Genomic DNA, 14,868 nt, shown 5'->3' with positions numbered 1-14,868 from the left:
TTTATCCTAAATGTATTCTGTTTGCACTGCAAATACATCATTATTTTCTATAACAATGTATACAAAACACATCAGCTTTCCTTGTGATAACTTTGTCCTTGTTGTTACAGGAGTTCAGCTGATTGATGTCCTTCCCTTAATCAATACATTATTATATCCTGTACATAGTCCTCTTCCATTATAATACATACACATTGCACAAGCGTGAAATATGTTTTATCTTTTTGTAAAACAGTTTGTTCCAAAAGCATTCAGCTTGTAAGTACACACTGTTGATTGCATTTGCTATAAGCCTGTTAGTCAAAGTGTGTTGTAAATCTATACTCTGTGCAAACACTTTTATCATGGCATAAAAAAGAGTGAATTAAAGGGAAACTTTTATCCAAACATAAATAGCATTATATAAAAGGTAACATTTTATAATAGTCATTGTCCCATAGCTGTATGCCCATTTTTATAAAAATATGTCTTTATATGTGCAGTTGAAATATTTAACCATTGTAGCACCCAATTCTTACTTAGCTCCACCCACTGTCCCCGCCCCAAGGGTTCCTTTGGAACACAATCTGGCTGCGGCGGTTTGTCTGAAAATGATATGGCCATCCTGATCCTGAAAAAGTGGTACTAAAGCCAAAACTTTTTTTTCAGTTTTAATAGAGTAGCCAATGGTTAGGGCCATTGTTGCCTTTGTCCTTGCTGGGTAGATTTCACACACACACATAAGCACAGGGAGAACATGCAAACTCCTTGCAGATAGTGTCTTGACCAGGGTTTGAACCAGGGTCCCCCAGTGCTGCAAGGCAAATGTACTAACCACTAAGCCACTGGGCTGTGAAGATGTTAGATCCTAACCTCTTCCCCAGTCTATACAAAACTAATTTACCGAATGGCCTGAGCTCTACATTAATATTGTTAGATCTGTCACTCCTGTATGAAGACCACATAGAATGGACCTAATAATGTGTTGCCATTCCAGCCCATTGAGATCTGAAACAATGCCAGAAAGTGAGATCACGGTGCAGTAAACCATAAAAGGGTCTCACTTTTCTGTCTAACCAGAATGAACATTAAGGGGTCTCTTTTTAAGGGTCCATTCACATCATTAGTATGCATTAGAGCACCCACCTTAAGTCACAATATGTTACATGTCAATGTGCCTTGTGTAAAGGCAGTCCATTCATTTGAATGGGCTACCTAGCACACCAAAAAAGGTGCATATACCATTTCTGGCAGAGCAACATAACACATAAGAGTAGGGGTGCAACTACAGATCATGGGGTCCTCTAGCAAAAATGTGATGGGGGACGACCCCTAGCAATCTCTCTTTGACCTTTGCCTGCAAATGATATAACCATCCTCATCCTGAAAAAGTGGTAGTACAGCCAAAACCTTTTTTCAGTTTTGGATAGAGTAGCCAATGGCTGGGGTGGAAAGGGCCCCTCAACAACCTAATGGGGCCCCTTCCACCCCCAGGCCCCCCTAGCAGGTGTCTGAGCTGCTATGGCTATAGTTACGCCACTGTGTAAGAGCATTGCTGCTGTGTTGCAGTGGATGTCCGTTGGCAAGGTGTTTTGGGGTACCATTCAGTATGGTCCCAAAACGTGTGAATATTGGGTGAAAAAAATGTATAAATAGATCCCTAACAGTTCTTGGTAGATTCACACAGAATTTTGAATATCGTGTTGGATGGTGGTGGGTGCAAAGATGGACAGCAGGACAGATGTGGGTTGAAGCTTTGAGGCAAGATGGTCCTTTTCTAGAAGAACATCGGGGAATCTTCAAGTATCTTCAGGTTCATTCATATCTTAAAATGTTTAAAAACATATTCACTGATTTTATTTAAAGTATAACTGAAGTGTATGAATGGTTAAATCTCCTGTCCCTTTGGGGAGATTGCCCTCACTTCCTGTCCCAGAGACACGACAGGAAGTGAGAGAAGTCTGATTGAGAGGACAAATCATCTCAGCAGGGACACTAACAGCAATAAAAACCTGGCAGACATTGTAACCCTTCTCTACACATCCAAAACTGAAAATAAGTTTTGGCTTTAGATATACTTTAACCCAATAAAGTGCCCCATCTGGTTACCATAAGCAATCACTCAATTGTTCCTTTGCGTGTATAGAAAGAATCTTCTCCAGCGTATGGAACGCACATTGTGCATATTATATCCGAATCTCGCCCCAGAGGGATGTGTGAGGTGCAGAGAGGAAGGAAGTGAACTGACACAATTGGAATGTTTAATGTTTCTGACCTCCTCCTCCAGCTGCCATTACAGTAATTGGAGAGGTAACTTTCCAGGTCATCGATTGTTCTATTATTTCATCATCGCTGTGTACGGCAGAGCCTGAGAGGCCATCTACGTTCAGCATTTGTGGCATTACGTGAAAAACGCTGGCTATGCTGGCTCTTGTAGTTCCCCAACAGCCAATCAGATCTACTCTGAAGGTACCAGTAGATGAATATGAATGCAAGGAGTCCTATGGCAATAGACAGAAAGTGGCTGCACCGATTGCTGGCATGCTGATCACATTGGTCTACAAAAAACAGCCATGTGCTATCATATGACCAAGGATATCAATTCCTGACTTAGTTCAAATTGCCTTCAGTGTTTACATAATGGGGGATACCTGAAAAAAGATATTTATGCAAAAACTTAAAAAAAAAAGACATGCTAGAGGGGTCCAGGAGGGCACAGAAGGAAAGAGGGACTGGGGGGCAAGGGGTTGGACTACAGTCTGGCTTTTTTTAAAACTTGAAAACACCTGTATTTTTTAAATAAGAACACCGGGTAAAATGTTATTAACCCTTGCAGTGTGACTACCCCCGCACTGCAAGGGTTAAGTGCTTATTTTTGCCTAGGGTAAAAAATAAAAAAAGTTATAATCACCCGATCCTTTTGTTTTTATCTGCTTGGGGTTACACTTCTAGGCCAACGCATCATTAAATTAAAAATAATATACAGATAAATGATGTGCACTGGCATATGTGTGCAGGTGCTAAAAGTTGCCAGAACTTAAACCTAAGGGTTGGTTTACACCAGTTCACACCTGTCGATTGTGCTAATGGACGCACGTTTAATGCACTAAATGATTGGCTGTCAACTTAAACCAGATCTGTAGAATCGTTCTCACCGTAGAGCACCACAGAGCACATATTGTTCAAAATGAGTCTACAATGCAAGTGTTTTGTGTAAGTGCATTAGGGTGCAATTTGTGGGGTATATTTTATGTGTTACTGATGTGAACGGGCCCTTAGGATTTTAATACCTTGCCTCCAGTGCCAGTTGGGAGCCTGGAGTCACTTTCTGAAAGTTAGAGTATAGGCAGTGCCAGTATAGTGTCAGAGTCACATTAAAAATTGGGAGGCCTGGTCATTTCCATATTTCCCCACACAGCTACCTCCTCATGTATCACTGGCCCCTCCTATTTAGGCCCCATTCACACTGCGCGATTCGCAAATTGCGCGTTTGTCGCGCAATTTGCATTTTGCGCGATATTGCGCGATTTGTTGCGCAAATGCTTGCATTGAGCAAGCTTGAATCGCGGCTAAATCCGCTCCAAAAAGGGTCCTGCTGTAGCGACACACGACCCGCGACAGCAGGACCCTTTGCCCCATTGAGAAGCATTGGAGAGCGATATCGCGCGGTAAATTGCCGCGATATCGCGGGAATTACCGCGCGATAAATCGCTCAATGTGAACGGGGCCTAAGAGTGTAAGCCCTCCTTACCATCTTGTCTTGAATTGTATTGTAATTGTAATGTCTTCCTTATATTGTAAAGCGCTGCGCAAACTGTTGGCGCTATATACATCCTGTATAATAATAATAATATGTGATGCAGGTAGGAGATGTGTGCCTTTGGACTAACAGTTAAAAACATAGATAAGCAAGTGATGAAAATATGGGGAATCAGCAGAGTGGTGTCTAACCAACACCCCCAACCCCCACCCCCCGTGTATTAGTAGTTCACCTGCAGCACAGCTTGCCCACCATAGAGGAAACCTGGCTGTAGGACCTGCCCGAGGACCTCACTTTAAAAGTGAATCTGTACTTTGGCCATGCAACGCAAAGAAACACGTTCACTACAAATTAGCCCTCCGCAGCAGCTTATGCTTACAATCCTTTCACTTACCCACCACACCATTCAACCACCAGAAGCTAAATAAACTATTGTTGTATAAGTCATAACTTACACAGAGTCCTTGACGTCCCATGTGATAATGCTGACTGACCCAGCGCTGTCATATGGAGTGAGTCACTTGCTCCTCCATGCCTAGTACTTTCTGCTCACATTGGTGATCGGAAAGCAAGGGAAAGGTACTGAAAGTATATGCTGCTGGGGTAAAGGGACTAAAGCAAACCTGGCTATACTATGCCAATATAGTATTGACCAACTGGGCAGTGATGTCACACAGGGCATACCTAATTACCTAATCCAGCCCAATCTTTGTCTACATTTAACTTGCATGACCTATTTTACACACAATGAACAAATGTATAAAGAAACTTAGAGAAGAGAAAATGTAGTAAAATCTACTGTCAGCTCTAGCATTATATAATTTCTTCATTTATATGTAGCTGTTGCCTTCTTTTTTTTTGCTAATGACAGGTAGCTATACCACCAGCTAGCTACCCCTAGATAGCTAATATACACTGCCTGGCCAAAAAAAAGTATTCACCTGGATTTAGCTAAGCAAATAGGTCAGAGCCTTCTATTAGATAATGGGGGTGATTTACTAACCTAAACACACGCACGCACCAGGTGCGTGTGGTTTTCACACAGCAAAACGTTTTGAGAATCTTTGGGATGTGCTGGAGAAGACTTTACACAGTGGTCCGACTCTCCCATCATCACCACAAGATCTTTGTGAAAAATTAATGTAACTCTGTTGTGACATTGCATAAACCTTTCAAAACGACGCCACAGCGAATTTGTGCCTTAATCAAAGCTAAAGGCCGTCCAACAAAATATTTAGAGTGTGTGACTTTTTTTTTGGCCAGGCAGTGTAATTGCTATGACAAGTACAACTTTAATGATTGTTACTGGCAAACATTCAGCGGCCGTTGTTATTCAATACACTTGCAGCTATGTTTACCCCTGCAGCACTGCAAGTAACAATCAGACATATGAGTAAAACGCACTGTCAAAGAGACATGTCAAAGTATATATTGCAGTAATAACACACGTGCTGTTTGACGTGACCTTTGCATTGTACTAGAGAAGGACGACCTTTATAAATGCACAAAACAGTCCTATCCACAAAGACAAGGACTAGTTAAACAAATCCATGACCTGATTTATATGAAACAGTTTGGGAAGTGTGAGAAAAGTCTCTAGACAAATAATTGCCCATCATTGCGTATCGCAGGGTTGTGTAGATCTATAAATGTAGATTCTGAAGAAAAAGGAATTACTGTCAGTTTCCAAATTCCGAACAATACTGAGCACTTTGGAAGCTAGCTTGCCCTTCTTGCTCTTTTAACCCTATTCCTCTCAAGTGATAAATATATCACATTGTTTCCAATTATTGGACCATGCATGGCTACAGTAATCCAATCCAGTGCGTTCCTGCACCATCAAGCACCGTTAGTGGAAAGTCACTCACTGCTTACAATGGACCACTTATTCCTAAAAGGTCAAGGACGTATTTATGAAATCTCCCAATGCATTTCCACAGTTGAAGAGAGGGATGGCTATTCACTGAAGGCATCAAATGTGGGCAGATGCAGACAATCTGAAAACAAGGGGACACTCCAGTAGTTAATTGCTGATTTGTTAGAAAAGGAAAAAGAGTAAAACCGCAAATGAATAATTATAAAAGAGCAGGTCAATGCACATTTGTAACATTTACAAGTTTGTAAACTCTAATTTGTACTTTTTAAATAAATTTTATAAATTGCTAATTTTACAAATACACATTTGTTTGGTGAGTGCATCTTTAATGCTTTTGTTTGCAGACATAAGTGGAAATAAAAAAGTAAAGAAAAGGAAAGGAAGGAAATTAGGTGAAAGGAAAGAAAAAGAAAGGAAAGGAAAGAAATTAAAAAAAAAAAGGAAAGAGAAGCAAAGGAAAAGAAGGAAAGGAAGCAAAGGAAAAGAGGTGAAAGGAAAGGAAAGGGAAGTAAAGAAAGGAAAGGGAAGGAAGGAAACTAGGAATGTAAAGGAAAGTAAAGGGAAAGAAAGAAAGAAAGAGCATTAACATGAAAGGTGTAATTTAAAGGCTGTTTATCTTTCTGGCCATGTTTCAGGTTGTACTATGAAACATGGTCTGATCACAACCCCCCACCACCCTCTCTTCCAATCTTTGCCCTCTCCTCCCCACTTACCAGAATTGTGGGGTTCCTCTACCAGCACGCTTGTGCTAATTTTTTAATTTAGTTCAGTTGTGTGTGGCTCCGCTCATACAACCTTGTCATCCATTGACAGATCCTATGAATGGAGAAGCTATATCAGCCACCACGGCAGTAAGACCTGTAGTTCTCAAGGAATACAGGTGTGGTGACGTCACCACACTTGTAGTCCATTCATTCTTCCTCCCGTTCATGTTACTAACCGTCCATACTGAGCTGTGGATATGGATGGGAGAAAGAGTCTGCAAGGGCCAGACCCGAGATCCAACTATCGTAATTGCAATGCTTTACTGGCTCCAATGCAAATAAATAATAAATGAACATATTTTTCTTTTATGAAGAAGTCTGCATTTATTATTTCTTTTATAAAAGGTGGAATTTCCCTCTAAGTTTCTTGACCCAGAGCTGAGTATTAAGTACGATTGAGTATTGAATAATGGAAGGTCAGCTGATGGTCTGTACGTCGTCCAGAGTTGTGTCAGACAGTGACTTGGCAGGGATTCGGATGATCTGCAGACAGGTGGTACGTAACATCTTATAAATAATCCAGAATTATGAGATTAATTGTGTCTTCCATCGAAAACAGGATGCTCTGACACTTACACATTACTGCTAAACAACATGGGACAAAGGGAACCAGGACCCACCTTAATAACTTGTTTATCTATGACATTTCCTGGGTTTGTCTGCAGACTGGGAGCTGCGGCTATTAATCAGCTCAAACCCTACAATCGCAGTGACTACGTGTCTATATATTGTATCTCAGTTATCAGTTTGACTTTCATATATCTATACTTTGTATGATAACCTGTAATATACCTGCAATACGATAGCCTGTGATATTCCTGCATTCACACTATTAATTTTAACATGCTCATTACTGCGACATGAAATAGCGCACTTTATTCGAAATGGTGCATTATGGCGCTATTCATTTTGAATTTTAATCCAATGCACCTCTGCAACCCACAGCAATGCACTACTGTGCATTGTGGCTGCGGCAGAAAAAAAGGCGCAGGTATGTTTTTCTGTCCACTCTGTTGTGTTGGTGGCGCATTCAAACAAATGGGCTGACTTAAAGTGACATTAAAGCTCCCCCCCCCTCCAATGCTGCTGTAACTTATTTGATGCCTCTTGATCTGATCATCTTCTTCCTTCCACTTGTTTCCGGCAGTCCCTCCAGCGCTGGTGCCGGTTCCTGATCCACTGCAGACTCCTTTGGTCCCACGGTGTCTGCCCAACGTGCATGCTCCCGGCTGCCCGCCTACATCCATTTAATTTAATTTTCCCTCCCCTCCACTCTACTGCGCATGCGCCCGCACACTTCTTCACAGCCGTTTGGGAGACGGGACTGCTTCAGCCAGGTAAGCAATTAGGTATTTGCCTAGTTTTTTATTTTTTTTAATTATGGGGCATATATCTACAGCTTGCTAGGTTGCAGAGGTGCATTGGATTAAAATTCAAAATGAATAGCGCCATAATGCACCAACTCGCATAAAGTGTGCTATTTCAGGGGTTAAATCTTAAAATGCTTTCAAGTACCTTAACTATTAACAAAAATAAATCGTATTTGTGTATCACTCGGCTGTAGATCCTCCAATCATCTCTGAATTGGTGCTGACACTGTCCTTCCTTCTGGAACGGGGCTACTTTTGTTCCCCATGGTCCCGGTGTGTGTTGTAAAGAACCACTCCAAGCTCACTCCTGTGATGGACTACAATCACAATACAAATTAGTAAACTAAACATGAGATTGTAGTCCATCACGGGAGTGAGCTTGGAGAAGTGTTCTCTGGAGTGACGAATCACGCTTCTCTGTCTGGCAATCTGATGGACCTGTCTGGGTTTAGAGGTTGCCAGGAGAGTCAGGCCTTCTCGTCCAACATTCCTGTAGACGCACTCCTAAACCTTGTGGACACCTTCCCAGAAGAGTTGAAGCTGTTATAGCGGCAAAGGGCAGAACCAACCCAATACTGAACCCTATGGACTAAGACTGGGTTACCATTAAAATTCATGTGCGTGTAAAGGCCGGCGTCCCAATACTTTTGGCAATGTGTATTATTGTATGACCATTCATATGGAAACCTGGTCAGAACATTCGATAATGCCATCAGAGATTTGACGAAGTCCTTCAAAATTTCATTTGATTTGAAGATCCAGTTTGAGAATGAATGGGATTTCCCAAATGGAAACCACATTCAGTTTTAGAATGTCACTGCGGTTGTAAACGATTGTTCATTTGATCCCATTAACTAATCTAAAAATTGAATATAAATTCCGAAACTGAATTTGTTTGAACCAGATTCTACTGGTGTGGGGCCAGCTGATGAATGTGCTCTGCCTTCATGTAAATATATAAGAAATGGAGAATGAGTATATCTTGTGTAAGACATCAGGGCCATTGAGTTTATTGTTGAGATCATAGCTTAGATAAGGTGAACTGACAAAGTCTGAGGATGAGGCAATAGTTCCATTAAATCGGCGTGCAAAGGTAACTGTGTTGGGAAAAAAAAGTTTTTCTGCGATAACAGAATATTATCTCTGAATAATTTTACATAGACAGCACAAGTGTGTCAGGCGAGCACAAGACCTGATCTTTCTCTGATGCAGTTAGGTTACACTTACAGGTCTTGTCCCTCCCCCAGCCTGTAACCTGTAACTGGACAGTGAAATGAGAGATAGCACACCTATGAGCCGATCCCCCTGCCATTGTGTTCTCTCCTCCTATCAGCATGTCCTCCTATCAGCATATCCTTCATTAGCACATAAGCTCTGCACTTCAACTACTGTAATTGGGTCTTTGTGATGCGTTTCCCTCTTCTAGTCTGGACTTTGCTGTAAAGGGGATTGCAAAAAGATTGACGCCAAGTCAAATTGAGGCACAAGTCAATCGCCTGTATTTAAAAAAAAAAAAATACCTTTAATGATGTAAATTTAAATACAGAGCTGCACTAATGTATGTCTTCTCTATCTGTCCTGGAGTTCAGCTATAAGCAAATTCCAACCAAACCTTTGAGTCACCCTCCGATCTACTCTCCGGATCCTATGCCTCTTTATTGGCACTAAGCCCACCAATCACATTTAGGGAACAACAGGGAGGCACTGTGGAGGGAGAGGGCAGAACAGAGCACGTTCTTGTTAGAATTAAATTATTAGGGCATTTTTAAGAGGCCAGAGGTACGCTTTAAAGAGGACCTACAGTAATGAGAAAGTTTTAACTTTATAGAAAACTGATGTTAAAACCCTTCCTCAGCACCACCTAGTTTCCTCCATCTCTGGGACTCTCTCAGTGAAATCTCTGCAGTTTCTGGGTCTACATACCTGCTGTGCCTATTAAAAGAAGTGCCTACTATCCCTGCAATGACACAATCATTCCAGGCATATTTACTGTGAACAGGGGCATCCCCATAATGGGGAAGCCATAATGCGTTACACCTGACATCAGTATATGTATGAGCTATATTATTTATTTAAAAAAACATGTTTGACTGTGCTGGAGGCAGCAGATGGCAAGTTCCTCTGGGGCGGAACTAATATAAATGGTTAAGGTCTCGTTCACACCTAGGCGTATTGCATATGCGCGTCTGTCGAAGGCTACTTGGCTGTATCCCAATGGAAACGCGCAACAAAACGGCCCAAAGTAGTACCTGTACCTTTTCAGGCGTGGGCCGTTTTTGTAGCGCGTTAGGGACGGGCGGAAATACGCCAAGGTGGGAACGAGACCATTGAATACAATGGGATTTATATTTTTGAGCGTTTTGTAGAGCGTTCATCGAGCGTAGAACGCGCTACAAAACGTTCAGGTGTGAACGAGGGCTCAATGTTTTCTGTGGAATGCCAAAGAGTTTGTCAAACGTTGGCTATAAAATAAACATAGCAATACATAGGATGTGAATTGCAGCATAATTCCTTATTGCTTGCTTCACCTGTATTGCTACTCTGTGCATTCAGGGCAAGAACAAGCACAAGCACATATGTGAACAGCCTAACAGTAGAAAAGCTGCCATTTTATAGTGCTTTTATTGTGTGATAAGCTGCCATTGTAACATGTTTTTAACATGTGATAAGACAAAGCAATACATTTTACAGCAGTCATAATGTTTGCGATTGGTGATGGTTGTGCTATGTCGTGTTGTTTTTTGACCTTGTAGTTGGGGTGATTTTACAGCTAATTCAGCGATTCACTATCAGATCTTTCTCGCAACCTGCAACTCAAACATACAATCAGCATTACAATTGATTTTTTTTGTTGTTGAAATGAACTTTTTGATGATTGTTCATTTTAATTTCATACTATAGTGTTAGTTTATGGTGTTCGGTTAGTTACACTGTTCTTTATTTTATTTTATATAATCCTGATTTTGGACCTGAACCTTGTTTTTAAAGCTGGCCATATACCTGACAATTCTTAGTCAACCAAGTTCCATCAACCCAGGAATGGCACATAAGATTACAATTCATAGCCAGAGGAGGAACCAAGCTGGAAATCGGTCAATTGTGTAGTCAAAACTGGGAAATAAATTGAACTGAATGATCAAATCATACTTGGAAAAAAAGCTTTAGCAATTTTGTCAAAACCATTTGGATTTCACTGCCAGATTTGAATGGAGCAATTTCGATCCCATCTCCATGTGGTTAATCAAATCCATTGTAGCGATCACCCCCGAAGGAGCTGCTGAATGCCCGGTTCATCTCTAGTCTGTCTAGGGTATGATCTTCAGCTGCCCGCCCATTAGCATTAACTGCCCTTCTTCTAGTGCCCACAAAAGCTGATGTCCACTCCAGTAGTATAATGCAGAATAACGTTTTATTGATCATCTTTACTGGGGAGAGAGGGTATAGGGGTCCTAAGCTTCCAGAGTGTAAAAGACAAAGATTCCAGACTCACCAGACACGTTTGGCATATTAGTGTAGATCCACTTGGGAGGCAGCGGACAGCAACTGAACTAGCAGATGAGCAAGGATGGATATAGATCCTCAACAGGAAAGACACCGCCCATGCTCCCGAAGTCCTTAGGTTCCAGGAAACTTCAAGAGCCATCATTGGTCCTAGGTCTCTTCCTCTGACAGCAACATAGACCTCCTCCATGTTAGAGGCTTCAGGGAAACATTTCACACCACAGCCTATGCCCACCCCCAGGCCTTAGGCCTAGCCTGGGGGGTGGCTGGACAGCACCCAGGCCTATGCTAATCCATGGCTGGTCCTGGCTAGTCTGAGCGCATGGCAAATCCCTTCAGTATATGTATCCTATCCCAGCATGCACCACTGGTTGAGAGAAACACAGTGATTGGCTGCTGTACTGTACATACACTACCGAGCCTCTCATTGGCTGTCCCACAATACAGCAGAGTGACACTCCGCCTCGGGGGGTATAGACAATGCCAGACACCTGGAAATAACCAGATAATTGCCACTATAATCCAGCCAGGCTGACTACAGCCCTGGCTATCACTAAATGTCTAGTAGCCACATCACAGAAGGTGATGGGGGCTACACCATCATTTTATGTCGTCAGTTGTGATTTGACAAAAAATACCGTGTTTCCCCGAAAATAAGACACTGTCTTATATTTTTTTTGGTTCAAAAAAACACACTAGGTCTTATTTTCGGGGTAGGTCTTATATTTGAGCAATTCCCAAAAATAGTACTAGGTCTTATTTTCGGGGTAGGTCTTATATTTGAGCAATTCCCAAAAATAGTACTAGGTCTTATTTTCGGGGTAGGTCTTATATTTGAGCAATTCCCAAAAATAGTACTAGGTCTTATTTTCGGGGTAGGTCTTATATTTGAGCAATTCCCAAAAATAGTACTAGGTCTTATTTTCGGGGTAGGTCTTATATTTGAGCAATTCCCAAAAATAGTACTAGGTCTTATTTTCGGGGTAGGTCTTATATTTGAGCAATTCCCAAAAATAGTACTAGGTCTTATTTTCGGGGTAGGTCTTATATTTGAGCAATTCCCAAAAATAGTACTAGGTCTTATTTTCGGGGTAGGTCTTATTTTCAGGGAAACAGGGTAGAATGCAAAAGTTGGTTTCATATTATCAAACTGCTACTTGTATGGCCAGGGTTAGGAAGAACTCATATGTATATACACTGATCACATCCAATTTGAAAACATACATGCTAGTTTCTTTACAATGGTGATGAACTTTTCGTTTTGTCTTCATTGTGGCTCATTTTTGTGTGTTTTTCTTTGAACAGGTCAACAGCATTGTGAATGAACAATGAATAGCACAGAAAATGAGAACTCCACCTACAGGTGTACATTTGATGAAGACTTCAAATATCTTCTGCTTCCGGTGTCCTACGGGATTGTGTTTTGCGTGGGATTTGTTCTCAACATCCTGGCCCTTTACATCTTTCTGTTCCGGATAAAGCCATGGAATGCTTCCACCACGTACATGTTTAACCTGGCCATCTCGGACATGATGTATGTCATCTCACTGCCGCTGCTGATCTACTACTATTCCCAGGGCGACGACTGGCCATTTGGTGTCGCTATGTGCAAAATCGTCAGATTTCTCTTCTACACCAACTTGTACTGCAGCATCTTATTCTTGCTTTGCATCAGTATCCACCGATTCATTGGCATCTGCTTCCCGATGAAGTCGCTGGTTTGGTTAAAGGTCCGAAATGCCCGGATTATATGCGTCGTGGTCTGGCTCTTCATTGTGGCTTTTCAGTGTCCAATTTTGTACTTTGTGACCACAAGCAAAAATGGAGAGCACACCATCTGCCATGACACCTCTAGGCCGGATTTGTTTGACACTTTTGTTATCTACAGTTCGGTCAGCTTGGCTTTACTCTTCTGTGTTCCATTTGTTACCATCCTCATCTGCTACGCTTTGATGACTCGAACCCTCATGCAGCCCTCAGCATCTTCTTCTGACACCTCAAACTCCAAGAAGAAGTCAATTAAGATGATCATCATTGTGCTGCTGGTGTTCATCATCTGCTTTTTACCCTTTCATGTGAACAGAACCTTGTACTATTACTTTAGAAAGTTAGACCTTGACTGTAGTGTGTTGGATGCCATCAACATAGCCTACAAGGTGACAAGACCGCTGGCTAGCGTTAACAGCTGTCTAGATCCCATCTTGTACTTTCTTGCTGGACAGTCTGTTCGAAGGAATATTCTTCCTAGAAATGGGCTCACAAAAGTTAAAAGTAAGTTCTCAACCTATGTAAGAGACACTAACTGGAGCACTGTCACGAACAGTAATGCTGCAGACAATAACTTAACCTATAGTCCTACCAATTCATCATCCCCAGTCCCCAGCCTTAGCCCAACTGTAATCACCAGGATGTAAATAGTCAAGCCATATTTATTAGATACCATCCACCTGTGTTTTGACACACAGAATTGCTGGAGCCCAGAAGATTTTGTTTGTAAAATGGGACCTTTTTTGTAAACCCAAGTAAAACATGTAATACCTTGCTGAGATGTAGTGGCTGCATTCGTTTTCTTTTTTAACCTGGCGATCTGGCCAGTAACACACTTCCTGTCCTAGGGAAATAACACTTACACATTGTACTGTATCTATGGAGGTGCAGTGTTGTTACCTTAGGACTACTGAACATCTATCTCTCTCCTAATTGCCATATCAAAGGAGGCGGTGTTCTCTAGTTCACAGAAAGCAGCTCGGAAGGCTGATATCATTGTTTGAGATTTCAGTTAGGTGCACATGAATTTACAAGTAAAAAATAAGTCAAGGCAACTGGACTTGCTGTATTTTTCTTGAAGATGTTTCACCGGTACAGCAAGTCCAGCAAAGTCCAGCAAGAAAAACACAGCAAGTCCAGTTGCCTTGACTTATTTTTTACTGATATACCATGACCTGGATGAATGAGAACCTTCACAGACATGAATTTACAAGGACACTACATTTCTGGAAGGACCAATAAAAAAGATTTCTGTACGTACAGCAAATATACACAGCCTGAAATAAAGAAAACTAATGCAGTCACCACATCTAAGGATGGGTAAGCTGCAATATATTGTTCTTGAGTTTAGGTGTACGTTAATAGCATTTGGGTTGATCATTTTGTGGAGAGTGGGAATTTTCAGTAAATGAAACGCAACAATGCTCATTTTGGATCGACTGTAAATCATGTATCGACTGCAATGTATTTATTGTAAATGAATGTTTGCAAGAAACAAGTAATTGCTTACTCTTTGGGATGGGTGTATTTGTGAGTGGGTAGGGGCATGAGTGTGCTGGAATATGGACGCCATACAATATTTAATTATGGTCACAATACAGCCAATTATTATTATTATTATTATTATTATTATACAGGATTTATATAGCGCCAATGGCTGTTTGTGTACAAATACAATTTTCATGTCGGGTTTATATTACATCCTGTGTGATAGTAAAAAATTGTACTAGACATTATTATATTTCATAAATATAGATGTTTTATTCCTTAATTCAAGACGTCCTTCTTAAAATAGTTAATTTATAATCGACCTTATTTTGTAGCTAAAGAGAAGTTTTGAGATATGAAATG

At 41.2% G+C, this 14,868-nt stretch overlaps 1 protein-coding gene across 1 annotated transcript in view; it reads left to right on the top strand.

The window, feature by feature from the left end:
- P2RY2 (purinergic receptor P2Y2) overlaps positions 1-13,753 on the top strand; it is a 21,955-nt gene extending 8,202 nt beyond the window's left edge. The window contains exon 2 of the mRNA XM_018553256.1: positions 12,556-13,753. Within this exon, the coding sequence (XP_018408758.1) occupies positions 12,579-13,664 (1,086 nt within the window). The 5' untranslated portion in view covers positions 12,556-12,578 and the 3' untranslated portion in view covers positions 13,665-13,753. The remainder of the gene's footprint in view (positions 1-12,555) is intronic.
- The last annotated feature ends 1,115 nt before the right edge of the window (positions 13,754-14,868 follow it).

Source organism: Nanorana parkeri, unplaced genomic scaffold (assembly GCF_000935625.1).
Source record: "Nanorana parkeri isolate BGI_ZX_2015 unplaced genomic scaffold, ASM93562v1 scaffold114, whole genome shotgun sequence".
Lineage (NCBI taxonomy): Eukaryota > Metazoa > Chordata > Amphibia > Anura > Dicroglossidae > Nanorana > Nanorana parkeri.
Note: the sequence above shows the minus strand (reverse complement) of the source record. Positions and strands in the feature narration are given on the sequence as shown.